The 13,220-nt window shown below is 47.5% G+C and overlaps 3 protein-coding genes across 4 annotated transcripts in view; 1 reads left to right on the plus strand and 2 right to left on the minus strand.

Moving 5' to 3' along the window:
• Positions 1-278: 278 nt before the first annotated feature.
• On the minus strand, positions 279-1,430 carry LOC106746016 (exosome complex component RRP46). The gene is made up of 5 exons (XM_014622115.1): positions 1,238-1,430; positions 1,059-1,172; positions 855-976; positions 607-750; positions 279-519 (listed from the first exon to the last, which is right to left on the minus strand). Exons 1-5 carry the CDS (start codon positions 1,335-1,337, stop codon positions 337-339), a joined length of 663 nt encoding a protein of 220 aa, XP_014477601.1. The 5' UTR covers positions 1,338-1,430; the 3' UTR covers positions 279-336.
• A 442-nt stretch (positions 1,431-1,872) lies between these two features.
• On the minus strand, positions 1,873-6,441 carry LOC106745983 (radial spoke head protein 6 homolog A). The gene is made up of 11 exons (XM_014622072.1): positions 6,323-6,441; positions 5,643-5,832; positions 5,286-5,485; positions 5,126-5,213; positions 4,372-4,623; positions 4,080-4,202; positions 3,370-3,534; positions 3,097-3,237; positions 2,556-2,794; positions 2,018-2,211; positions 1,873-1,931 (listed from the first exon to the last, which is right to left on the minus strand). The coding sequence occupies exons 1-11, from the start codon at positions 6,439-6,441 to the stop codon at positions 1,873-1,875; spliced, it is 1,770 nt and encodes a 589-aa protein (XP_014477558.1).
• Positions 6,442-9,700: 3,259 nt separating this feature from the next.
• LOC106746104 (papilin) overlaps positions 9,701-13,220 on the plus strand; it is a 145,439-nt gene continuing 141,919 nt past the window's right edge. The window contains exon 1 of one of the 2 annotated variants that reach the window (XM_014622320.1): positions 9,701-9,902. In XM_014622320.1, coding sequence (XP_014477806.1) covers positions 9,883-9,902 — 20 coding nt within the window. In that variant the 5' untranslated portion in view covers positions 9,701-9,882. The remainder of the gene's footprint in view (positions 9,903-13,220) is intronic. The other variant, XM_014622319.1, reaches the window with a different exon arrangement.

Below are 13,220 nucleotides of genomic sequence, written 5' to 3' on the forward strand. Positions count from 1 at the left end.
CTGGCACAGCAGGGAACAATTGTTCATTGTATATATTCGTCTTCTTGATATACCAAAAGACGATGTAACAATTTTGTAACCGATATTATCGTCTTGCCTTGTTAATAACAAAATTAATGTCCTACATGTGCAATGACATTAAAATAGTACAAATTATGCAAAAGTAAAAATACTGAACATTAAACGAATTATTAAATAAATTAATATCGCATACTATATGGCTCAACGTAGTTGAGCAAAAAGACAAAAAAGGAAAATTCAGAATGGGTTTCATATGGGAATTAATTATAACATTTTGCTGATGATATAAAAAATATAATGTTGAGATAACGAAGGTTATATTGCATGTGCATATTTTTTTGTGACATCTCTGTAATAGTCAAACACGTACTGGCTAACCTGTCTGCACTTATCCATGGAGGCTAAGAACTCGCTTTGCGAGAATCTACCGACGGTATGGCAGCAAACGACATCCTTTTTGATACTATCAAACGCAAATGTAAACGCCGACTTTGCGTTCTGTAAATAAGTTATATCGCAATATATCTAATTTGAGAAGAGATCATTATCATTAGAAAAATTATACCTGCTTATTGTTATAAATACCTGTAACTGTATGTTGTCAGGGTCAACGATAGTTTTTTCTGTTTCCTTCTCAATCATGCAACTTACAGCTGCTATAACAAACTTCATAGGAAGTCCTGCATTCATTAATGCCAGGCACGATGCATTAATCGCACAAGCTAATAGCTGAAATATGTTTCATTTCATTCGTTTATTTTATATATCATCTTCACAGAAATTTATGCGTGATTTTCTGGCAAAATATCATATGACACAAAATGAAATCATACCCCTCCGCGTTCTTGCATTTCTTGCAAATTGATGCTTACGGTAGTACCAGGATAGAGTGCAATCATTATAGCAGATTCACAAGTCTCTCGTATGTATGCTTCAATCAATCTATCGTCCACCTCTGAAATGATTTATGATTCAATTATCAAGACTCCAGAGAAATATTGAGACAATAATTAAGAGGTTATAATTTTGATATTCACTAGCTGGTCCCTTGAGAGGTGTGTATGTAACTTCTATAGAAAGTCTGTCATATAACATTTTCTGGGTTTTTGCTTCCATAGGTCCGTTTACACCCGCGATAATTGTGGTTTCGCCTATACATAAAGAAAAAGAACAACATGAACATTGTAATAAGGATGCTGTTTACAATGATGCATACCTTGCATAAACATTGCCGAACCGTCAGATCTTGACAGCAAATTAATTTCACAGTTCATTGGTCGTAACACACAATCAACCTCAATCCCTTCTTCAATCATCTTGTATGAATTATACGACTTTTTTGTTTAGTACAGTAATTAACAGGTTAATACAAGTTAGAGGTTAGGAACACGAGTATCAAATCTATCGACCGCGTGCGGTTTATGAACGTTAGAATCAGTTGAATGTTCCAAAGTATCCGCTATATGTCGCCACTGTCTTCAACAGCAAGTCCAGCAGACTTTTATTTTCAAGTAGTATGACACAGCTGCAGTTCAGACGTGTTTTTCCTTTTCATTTTTTTTTTTATTCTCAAATAATTTTAATCAGGCGGGATAAATTGTCTCTACTCAATAATGAAAAATAAAAATCCCCCGAGACTTGGCAAATGTATTGTCGAAAATACACCGTTGGAGAGTGAAAATTCGAACGGAACAAGCTTCACAAGATAACTCAGATGAAGTATATTACATAAATTCTTTAATGCAGACTGTGCACGAGAGAGAAAATAAATTATATATATAATAATGAACTCCACCAACGCACACGGTGTAATAATTCGGAGCGTATTCGTAATACAACGTATGGCGAAAATTATTCATCCCTTTCCTCTTCCTCATCATCATCTTCTTCTTCCTCTTCTTCTTCTTCAGCTGGCACTTCTTCTCCTATGACAAGTCATTTCGAGAAACATGAGAGAGAATGAACGTTGCTGCGAACACATTTTCTAATGAATTACCGGTTGGTAACGTCGGCGGCGGCGGTGGTGAACGTGCGATTCGATCCGCCTCCTCTTCTTCAGCAGTGGGATCACGAATTTCCATGACCTCCGGCCCGATCTTGTACTGATCCTGGACGGGCGGCATATTGGGCGGACTATAGTTGTACGCGTTGTATTTGTGGCCCCAGCCGATGTACACGTTGGCGAAGCGTCTGCGAAAGGACACCATCAAAATTACATTAGCGTAATCTCGCGCGCATTAATTCTCCTGTAACGTGACTGCAGCGGATCAGCATAATTTCCTCTCGCACGTTAGCCCGGACCGCAAACGCTTGCGGCAGAATGGAACGGTTATTGAATGCGCGGCGAATATTACGCATCGGAGGGATATGAAATGGATTTCGATCTGCCTCGCGCTAAATTTCCCTACGTTTTGCCGCCGCTGCCAAGGGAATCCCCTCTCTCGACGAAGTTGCTTATAATACGAGCCAGCTTAAAAGCAGCCGTCGCACTAAGGACCACGCGTAAGTCTCAAAGCGCACGACGGTTCGCGTACTTTCCGGCTGCGAACGCGAAAGCCCCCGGCCAGACGTTCGATCTGACCGCAGCTACCGCGATGTCCGGTTGTATCTGTGACGATTGTCTAGCGGTCCATGGCATCACCAAGTCGACAACCGCGTCCTCGGATAAAGGAGTTAACAGAGGCGGCCCGATCTCTCTTTGTTTCTCGGCCTCCTCGGCCTTGGTCGTCCTGGTCTCGTCCTCCTCCGCCTCCTCTTCTTCGTCGAGCTCCTCCTACACGGAGAAAATATTGCAGTAAAAATTATCACAGACTTTTGGTAACGCTGGACCATACCGGAATTATCACTGAAATCATCATGTATGTTGTAATCTTCAGTGACGTGTACACATAATATACGTCACCAAAGATTACGACACACGTAATAATTTCAGTCACTATTCCGGTTCGGTATTACGGAAATTTCGGGATCATTTTTACTATAGCATTTTTTCGGTATACGCGATTACGAAGATTGACAAAAGTGTTTTCACGAGTTGCCTGCAATGTCAATCACAGAATATTTGCATCGACTGACATTCGCAATCTCTTCCTCTCTCTCGGGACTCCACCAAACAGTTCGTCCTTGCTCGAGGATATACGGGCTGTGGTGGCACCAGTTCGAGGGATCCGCGAGATCCTCGATCGGCAGCGGTTCGTAGTTCGCGTTCTCCAAGAGCTCCCCTTCCGCATAAACTGCATGCGCACGATGCAATTTGTAAATATCGTTAGAAACGTCATCGAGTCTCTCTTCCCGTCGACGTGTCTACCGGGAAGTTAATCTAACAAGGATTACAAGTTCGCGTCGCACGTTACCCTCCATCCTCCTCTCCTCCTCCTCCATCTCTTCGTCCTCGAGCTCTCCGGCAAGTGTGAAGGCGCCGATTGGCGATATATGGGTGGCCGCGCTGATCCTTGCAATTTGCGCGCGGAGGTAATTTTTCTCGGTGCCGGGAAACGGCGGGAAACTGCGAATCTGCGTTATAGCCGGGAAACGATGTGATAACGCGAGTGATAAGCAGGATAAGACGGCGGAGCGACGGAGTGGAGTCAGGAGACGGTCAAGTTGATTTTGCGAAAGCCGCCACCGACTTCTTCACCGATTTCTTTCGTTCGTTGTCGAGCGATTGCTCTCTCTCTCTCTCTCTCTCTCTCTCTTTAAGTTTTAAATATTTTTTCTTCGTTTATAGCTACTTGCCAATACTGTATTAACTACTATAAACCTAAAGGTTTACTTGTATCCCAGAGTTACAATAAACTCTACTCTAATTCTTTCCCTCCCTTTATACACGTGCTCAGGAACGCGGGTTTTTCGCTTCGTCACTTCTTATCCGCCTTCTCGCTCCGTTCATCTATCGTTAACGTGCATCCGCATCCGCGGAGTTATCCGACGCTCCGTCGCGCGTGCCGTCAGATATAACGGATAACAAGGCGGGTAGCGTAGTAGAGTTGCGTTATGGACGTGTTCGCAAATAACGTCGAGCCCTAACCTGGATTCCTTCATTAAAAGGCATCACGTACCGTTGTCTCCAAGTTTCCCGTGCAGTATCGGACAATCTGTCGTGCAATTACTATCTGCTGCGGCGTAACCGCCGGAAGTTCGATCCACTCGTCCAGCCCAGGCGCGTTGCATACAAAATACACCTAAATAGCGTGGCGCGTCGTGAGGTAGCGCGACACCGTAAAGAATAAAAAGAGACACGAGGGAGGGGTGAGGTAGGAATGCGCGACGTGACGCGGTTCGAATATTAAATTCGGCCATTGAGAGAGGCCGATGATATCATGCGGTAATTGAACACCCGTAAACGTTCACCTTTTTATTGAGACCACTCCCGATCCTCTCGGCCGGCACTTCCGTCACCGGTTGCCACGGATTAACAGGCAGCGACGGAAGGACAAACTCCGAAACTCTGCTTCCTTCGTCCTCGCGCAGGATTTCCGTCGCTCCGGCGGCCCCAACCGCGACTTCGTTCCCCGTCGTGGCTTCTTCCTCCGCGAGTTTCGCCGCGGCTTCAGCCTTGCTTTCTACCTTCGCCCTTTCCTCTTTCTCTCTTTCAGCTTCCTCCTGTTATTTTCAAAGAAAATACAGGCATACGCTTAGGGAATCTTGAGGTGGGAGTCCTATACCGCAGGAACTGCGGTATCGTTTATTTATTTATTCGAAGGATGCTCGACCCTCTCTACCCTGACAATTAGTACCTTCAATATATCACATGTTACAGCGGAATACGGTAAATTTGGTGAATCGATGAATACAAATATTGGTACGATAAATTCTCATTCTTTATCTCTTTCAATTGTCATTTACAATATTCAACGTTTTTACATTTTTGCACAGCATGCGTATCTTTAGTGGTGGATCGGATTATATATCCAAAATGAAACTTTAATTTTATAATATTCTACATACTTCATCTCGAAATTAAAGAATCTCGAGATACAACATTATACATTATTGTCCATTATATATTAATAACACAAATGATCACTTATTATGGTTTCCTTCATAGTTAAGACTTTTAATAAAACAAACGTTTGGATCTATTCGCGCGCTATAAATGTAATACCTCTAATCTTCGGGTTAATTCGTCCGCCTGAAGTTCCGCCTCCACTACGTAATAATTTTTAGGTTTTCCGAGTACCTTGCCCCAAAACCTGAGTTGTACGTGAATTAAGATCAGAAGAACACGCGGAGCGTCGCCGTAAAGCCGTTCGAGAGTTGAATACCTAATATTTTCAACCGGTACCTCGGAGGCGAGCTTGCGAATCGATAAATTAAGCAACACCATCTCGTGTCGCGGCAATCCCACGCCCGTCTGCTCGAGGTAGAAGAAAAGATCCAGCATGTTGGGACACTTCTTTTTCTTGTCGTCCTTGTCCTCCCCCTCATCAGCCATCTTCTCCCTCTCATCCTGCCCGTCGATCTGCTGTTTCACGCTCTGCCGTGATTGCGAGAAGATTGAAAGCCGTGGTAAAACAAAGATTACAGTTCGCCTCGTTTGCGCCACTTGCATGTTATTTATACTCGATGGAAAAGCCGAGTGTGTATCGTGCTTTCATTATCTGTTACTTGTCAGGCCGCACCTGGAAGAGTCTAATGAGCTTCTTGGCGTCATCGTACTGCACGGGTGGTGTGTACAGATCCCGTAGATGATCAGTCTTAGTCTTAAACCTCTCCTCCTTCAGTTTCCTGCTGTACTGCTCGAAGATGTCGACAGCGTTCCGCGGCCGTTCGGCCAATACCTTCGCTAAAAGCTCGGTCAAGTGATCGTATCTAAATCAGACACAGAGAAAGAAAGAAATAAGAGGAACGATCCAGCGAAAAATTGTGCTCGTCGAACACTTTATTTCACGTATTTTGACGTTTTGTTGTTTCCCGAGCGAGGGAACGAATTTCATCTCGAACCGTTGGTTCTTCATAATCGACGCGTAATCGTGAAATTATTTCGTAAATTATCGTTATTGTTAATAACGATATCGAGACCATTATTGGTGGCTTCGCGCGACGATATCGGCAATATTATTAATGGCCCCGAACGGGCGATATTTAAAAGCGCGCTTGTTATTTCAGAATTAACGCAGGACAATTGTTTCCACCGCATATTTCTTTGTGGCCGCGCGTCGGCGAAAAAAATGTGCAATAAATGGATGCGAAATTTATCGGGAATGTAAAAGCGCGCTCCGAAGAGCGAGGGAGGGGGGGGGGGGGGTACAATCGTGTATATTTCTCGTCGTCGACCGGGAATTCAGAAGCTCGCGCTTACAAGCTGTCACCCGATTCTGCGCTGTGTTTCTGGAGAAATTTTTTTGCGCGTCGGATTTCATGTTGCACGCTAGGTGCGTCGTCGGAAGGCGCTTCCACCACGTTGTAAGAATACGCCATTCTTGTTGCGTTACTTTTGCCGCATTCCCACCGCGAGCGGCCGACTCGCAAAATTATACTCGCAAAATTATATTCGCGTCACGTCGCCGGATACTCGGTAATATTATCGCGGTAACGTAACCATTAACGCAAGCTGTCCCGTCATTCGGTAACTTATATCGCAATCAGCGCCTCTCGGCCAATCTTTGTTTCTCTCTTTTTTTTTTTTTTAAATCGTCGTGCTGTTCATCCGTTTCTTCCGTTCGGCGTCCATCCTGTGTGCCCTGTCGAAATCGTCGCGATTGCCGTTACAGAAATATAACGTCTTATCTTCGTACTGACCTAATTATATTTTAAATCACCCACGCCTGAAAGCACTTTTAATCAGCGGCAATTAAAAGTAGTAGTTGAAACGGTAGCTCAGATAAGTGCTTTCCGCGCCTTTCGAGAACCCGTCTATCTGAGCTAAAGTACAAAATAAAAATGTCTGTGGCGAATAATCAACGAATACTTCGGGATGGGTAAATGTCGGAAACAAAGTCGCATTCACAGTGCATACATTAAAGATAGACGTATGATATATTTAAAATCATTAATTTATGCATGTAATATTGAAAGGAGTACGTAATGATGATCTGTCAGATATTGGATTAAAATCTGACGTTACATATCTCGTGCAGCTTTTTCGCGTCGTCGATTACGCAATTACATGACGCGGCCTCGCACGTGACATTCCTCGAATGGTCCGTAAATTAAGGAGAATACGTTAATGGAGAATCTAAGTTAGTGGAGCTGAATGGTTCGCGCGCACGGTTTCTATCAGCTTACATCCTGGAGCATAGTTATCGTCTATCGGGTGTCCTAAATATGACGGACGCTTCTCGAGGTCACTAGCTGCTTCCTTTGACGCCCACCCTCCTTTCACAGCGTAGGACACGTGTCCTGCCTTTAAAAACTGCCGCGGCAATAAACGTCGGGGGGCCGTCGCGATCAAAAGAGCTTCCGAAAATTTATGCCGTCCGAAATAGTCCGAACAGAAACGATACCGAAATGATGTGTTTTGCTTGTAAACCCATTTAAAATTATGGCCGTTCCGTGAAATATGGAGGAGATATTTATTTATTTGTTGCTGTTATTTATTTATTTGCCTGTTTATTTATTAGTACGAATGTTCGCGCGATCAAGATTTCACAGGTGCGTAAATTTCATGTTAAGCGCGTATCCCGCGAAATATTCGGTCGTATCGATTTTCCGATATTTGAGGAGCAAATATCTCTTAAAATAATTTTACGTGCGCCAGAGGAGCATCCAGAAACGCATCCCCTTTGATCTACATGTATACACACTAGCGGTGTCTGCACACGCACGTAACGTTCGCGTGCACACGGATGTGTGTATGCTTGTCTCGCGCGTTTTAAAATACTACCAAAATAGAATATTGTTTCGGGAAACTCTTTCTCTCCCCCCCCCCCCCCNNNNTCTCCTCTCTTTTTCTTTCTTTCTCGACACTGTTGCGGGAGCCAGCATCGCACTCTTGATAATATGCAACTTTATTGTGCAACTCCGTGTGTATCACGTTCGCGTGACTGGCGTAGCATATTATGTAGATCGCGTTTCCATTATGTCAGCTGCCAATATTCGTTGATGCAATCGTGGACGCAAGTAGATCGGCCGTACACAGCGCGGAATTGCTACCAATAAAATCCGTAATGCTCCGGGGAAAGAAAATCGTGGGCGACGCGTACAAAAAATCACGTTTCTCCGCAACATCCAAATTCAGACTTACCTCTTGACGCAACACACACACACACACACACACACATCTATGCGGAAAATAAATGTGACGCTGTCATCGATTCCACGACATCCTCGATTCGTGAAATACACATCCCTCTCCTCTCACGTGCGAAATTTTTCATGAACGCCGCGTGCGCGCGGTCGCGTGCGAGCCGTTAATTACGATTCGTCGCCGCACGACGTCGACAACAAGGTGGAAATTATACAGCCGTATCCATGAGGTATTCGTTCGAGCACGTGGCAAGCTTCAAACGCTAGAAGCTATCGCAAACAGTCCCGGGATTTCGTAATTTCAGGAGTTATAACAGGTGGTGTTGAAGGCCGCCGCGCGCGGCCGCCGGTGGCGTCCAAACACGGTTTTCCGCGAGTTCAGCTGCGTCACTCGGCGCATTCCGGCCACTTCACCGTCGCATAATGCCGCGTAATTAACAAAATGGTATGCCGATTAATAAAATGCGAGCGTGATTACCTGGCCCGAGCGCGGTCGGCACGTATCGGACGGACGGACGAATTCGGAGCAGAACCGGATTACCTGACTCGCCGAAATTCAATAGCCCGCGCTCGTTTGACGCGCGCGTATTGTTCGCGCGGCGACGGCCAGATGCGTTAATTAACAAAAGCCCGTTAATGTATGAGCGTCTATCGCAGATGCGATTTTCGACGATAACGATGATAAACGAGTTCGGATAATCTGGCGCTCGCTCGCGCGGGACAGCTTAATAACGCGGACTCGCGGCATTTTCCGCGTCGATTTCATTTTCCGCGGTGACCGTAGCCGAGGCGGAAGAGAGAGAGAGAGATAGAGAAAGAAGAGCGAGGGAGGACGATATTTAAGGGACATATTTAAACTGTCTTCATTGAAATTCCAGTTGAATCGCGTTTACTTTAAGCGGCTGCACGCAGTCCGCTGACACCTGCGACATCTTTATCTCTCTTACGCAAAAGTTCTCCGATATTTACAATATTTATTCCGACAGGATGGAGAAAGAGGAAGCGGGAGGGAGAGAAGCGAACGCAACGGAAGGGACGCGCGAGGGTTCCGTTTAACGAGAATAAAATCCCCGGGATGCTTCTCGAAGTCGCTCGGCGCGCTTCATCGGCGATACGCGCCGAGGAAGGCGCGCACGGACGATAAATTCGTTAATCGGACAGCATCGGACGCACTCCGAATGTGAACCCGGCGACGAGATCGGCCGTGGAGTCGGCGTCCGTAATTTGCGGGGGCGTCGGGAGTATGAATGAGTAAGAAACCCCCCACCATCTCTCTCTCAGTCCGTCTCGTTCTCTCGGCAGCCGACCACCCCGTCTCTTCCTCACTCTCTTTCTCTTACGCCAGCCCTACTCGTCCCCCCTCTCCTCGCCACATTTTCCCTCTTCTCTTCCTCTTGCTCCGTATCATCGCTCTCTCCAGCCCCTCTCCCTCGCACCGACCGAAAGCGGCTCATATCGGGGGTCGGTTCTCTCTCCGAGTTCCGCGCTTCTTTCGGTCAGTTTTCTCCCGTGAGTTGCACGCGCGCGTCCTTTCGTGAGGACCGGCTCGTCGTGTCGTTGCTACCAGCTTTCGGGCTACAGCCTCGAGGACCAGGCCCGGCGTTGTGTTAGGATAAGAACGACTCCACTCCGCATCCTGGATTCCTGCGGGACGGGGGAGTCGCATCGGTCATCATGCACCATCGACTGTCAAGGTTAGTGTTCACGAGCGATACGCCTTGTGGTTAATTATATATCGACGGGGCATTTATTTGCGACCGTGTTAATTAGACTGGTTCTACTTGTGGTCGATCGCACAATCGGCTAGTCGAGCGGAATATATTTCTACACGGTGAAAAATCCCCCGCTAAATTCAACGCATTTCACGTATCCCGAGCGCTCGAATTGTCGCGTTAATTTAACACAAGGCGAATATGTTGGGAAGTAACCGCAAATATCGTGTCGAGAATTAACGCAGAATTAATACGTTAATCGACACCGAAGTGTAAAGTGTGTTATTTTAACGCTTGCACGTGTTGAATATCGATGAAGATCAACGCAAAATGTTGAGGTAACATAAACAGAATATGTAAAATTAAGACATGGGTGCGTTAAGAATTGAACGGAAAAATTGTAACGCAGGTAAAAGAAAGTGTTCTTTTACTGCGTACGGATGAGAAGAGCGCTTGGGTGAAAATTGTCTCACCGTAAAGACGTTCTCTCTTTTTGCCTCAATAATAACGAAACAACCAAGTTCGAACGCGAGCAATCGTCGAAGCGCACTCGGCGAAGGCATGTCACCGATTAAGAACTCGTGCGTCGCTTCAACAAACGGCCGACGGTTAGCGGCTCGCGGGAAAGAACAGCGGGGCGCGACGAAAAGACGAAGCCCGCTTCTCGAGTAATACGCGATTCTGAGTCTTTTCATTCAAGATGGAGAAATTACGCCGCTCCGGTGCAGGCGGGCTCGCACGGCCACTCTCGCAGTTATTAAAACGATTTAGTACGAAGTGCGCGCGCAAGAGTTTGCGTCTCCCGGATCTTATTATTAAAAGTTCCACTTCTGCCGTCTTGAAATCGTCCGAACTCCGGTGATGTCATCCTATCTTGAAAGTGCAGTCCAACTTCTCCGGTGATAATTACGCGGCGCTGCGTGGAGAAGAGCCGAAGATAAAAGACCAGGCGCGATCAGCCCCGTGACCGAATGATGCGAGAGATCGCGAAGGCGGGCGCAGAGGCTCGTCGATCGGCAATCTCGACGTCGATGCAGTCCCGATCGAGTGATCGAAGCAACTGAATCGCTCGACGGCACCTCCCGAGTCGAAATTTTCATGTTACCCTCTTGACATTCTTAAATATAAGTTATACTCATTTAAACAGCCTATAGACCAATGAAAACCTACTTTCACAATATTAACGCTTTTGAACTTCTCTTTCCAACTTAACAGAATTGTATTATCTTCAACGACCTATTTTGACGCTAAAACAGCGAAAACGGAAATTTGAGACCATCGTCAGGATGAAAAAGTAGGAGTTATATTGTTAGAATTTAAATCAAGCGTGTTTCGCGTTATCCCGCTTTCCGCTATATGTTTTCGAAAGGTTTAACACAAGACCGAAATTTCGACTCGGACTTCCAGCCAGGTTTCCGGAGAGCCGATGATTATCGTCTTTTACGACGTGGCTCGTTTACCGATTCGGCCGTATGTTAATGGGCTTCTCGCGCTCCGTTCGATACCTTACCGAAGTTTCGTGCCGCGGCTGCGCGACGACACCTCCTTCGCATTGTTACGCAAGTCAAATATTTTATAACGTTTTGTGTCAATAAGCGCGCGGGCCCAAGGACGCGGCCGTGCCCCGGCGGTATCCGCGTGCCTCTTCCCGCCGGGAAGAGTAATACCGCTCGTTACTATTAAGGAGCCATCGCGGAGCGCGCCTTACATTATTCATCCGCCGTTTCCACACGCCGGCGCATCGGCCGATCGCTCGTAAATCGCCCGTTCCCCCGGCCGTTCCCCTCCGACTCACCACTTTTCATTAAGACGTCCGCGATTGAGTGAATGAACGGACGAACGGATTTCCAGAAGCCGCGGAGACCTTTCCCATGGCCTTGGGCCACTCGGAGCGACACCCTGAACTGAAATCGCGGGTCGCGCGGGACTTGTTTTCACCTTCATACGCGCGTTCACGTTGTAACGAAGCAAGCGAACGGAGTGAGACGGAGATTGCGTTCTCGCGCGCGCGCGCGCGCGATTACGTGCCGACGTGGATTCATTATTCCCGCCTGCAAAAATGATAAGGTTTTACGCGTCTCGTGAAAAAATTCGGGACACTTTCATTTCAACGCGCGGGACGAAGTCGCGAGATGTGCACGCGTCACGCGCTTTCCAGCGCGCAGCGAATCTCTCGCGCTTCTCCCGCTATTTTATTATTTCGCCTCTTCGCGCCACGCTCGTGCGAGGATAAACGGCGAAAGAAAGGAGAGCCGTTACGATCGCGCCGTTACGATCTCGAGTTCACTTCGGCGAATATCAACCGACCGTTTATACCGACTCACGTCCTTCGTCGGGAGAAGATTTTCCGCAGCATCGATTTATTAGCGGACGAGGTAACACCTGTAATCGCGCCTTCCGACGTTGCGTGGTTTAATCGCCGTCGTTTCCGCCGCACTTTGCGTTTCTCGTCTCAATTAGATACGTTGTATCTCGCGTACGCGAGATTTTGCGCGCGGCGACGCGGCCTCAGGAACGATGCGTGTGCACATTCGAGCGGAATGAATTGTCTTCTTGTGTCAAACGCCACCGTCGCGAGACAAAAACAAGGCGACCTCCATTCCTCCCGGCGCGATGTAACCGCCGATGTTTACCGCGATTCCGCGCGCGTGTCCGCGCATAATGAAAAAAATCGGCCCCCGGCATCCGTGCATACATTACGCGCGGTTTTCCCGCGCAAACGGCGGCGCTAAAAATTAGCGAATACAAATTCGCTATCACGCTCGCGCTCTCTCGGCGCGACGAGAGCCGGCGATCGCGCACGTGTTTCCCGTAATTCCCGAAGACCCCCGACCTCCCCGACGAGAGGTTACGCAGATCGCCGATGGATGATACCTCTTATCGGCGAGAACGATCCGCGATAGCGGATGTGATAACGAGAGATCGCGGATTTCAATGTCGCCCGCGCGGCATTTATCGGGCGAAAATGTAACGCGGCGGGCTGGGCGCTAGGAGGGGGAGGGGTAGAGCGAAATTCGCGGCACCGACTTCGGTGTCGGAAGGCCGCAGGCCCGTGGTCCATGACCGGTCGACGCAGCCTCCTCCCGGTTCCAGAGAGAATCGGAGTCACGTTCAGTCAGTGGCCGACTCCCGTCCGCGGAGGTGGTGCGCGTTATCGCTCCTTCGGCTTCCTCAGCAGTGTCGAGAGAGGGCTTTTCGCCGGCTTCTGCGTACGTCCCCCGGGACTCATCCTCATCGGGCATGACGGACACCAGGAGCACGTGGTTAGTCGAAACACGTTTTCTTCCCCCCCCCCCCCCC

The sequence above is a fragment of the Dinoponera quadriceps genome, unplaced genomic scaffold (assembly GCF_001313825.1).
Source record: "Dinoponera quadriceps isolate SergipeBrazil2010 unplaced genomic scaffold, ASM131382v1 scaffold1782, whole genome shotgun sequence".
NCBI classification, from domain to species: Eukaryota; Metazoa; Arthropoda; class Insecta; order Hymenoptera; family Formicidae; genus Dinoponera; species Dinoponera quadriceps.

What these genes read in the sequence shown, in the direction of transcription:
- LOC106746016 (XM_014622115.1), bottom strand. Translation starts at nt 1,337, where the DNA reads ATGATTGAAGAAGGGATTGAGGTTGATTGTGTGTTACGACCAATGAAC. An exon ending in ACCTCTCAAGGGACCAGCTA is followed by an intron (nt 977 to 1,058) that starts GTGAATATCAAA and finishes AAATCATTTCAG; the next exon opens with AGGTGGACGATAGATTGATT. An exon ending in CTGACAACATACAGTTACAG is followed by an intron (nt 520 to 606) that starts GTATTTATAACA and finishes ACTTATTTACAG; the next exon opens with AACGCAAAGTCGGCGTTTAC.
- LOC106745983 (XM_014622072.1), bottom strand. Translation starts at nt 6,441, where the DNA reads ATGGCGTATTCTTACAACGTGGTGGAAGCGCCTTCCGACGACGCACCT. An exon ending in AGCTCATTAGACTCTTCCAG is followed by an intron (nt 5,486 to 5,642) that starts GTGCGGCCTGAC and finishes AGCGTGAAACAG; the next exon opens with CAGATCGACGGGCAGGATGA. An exon ending in CGGGAAACTTGGAGACAACG is followed by an intron (nt 3,535 to 4,079) that starts GTACGTGATGCC and finishes GCTATAACGCAG; the next exon opens with ATTCGCAGTTTCCCGCCGTT.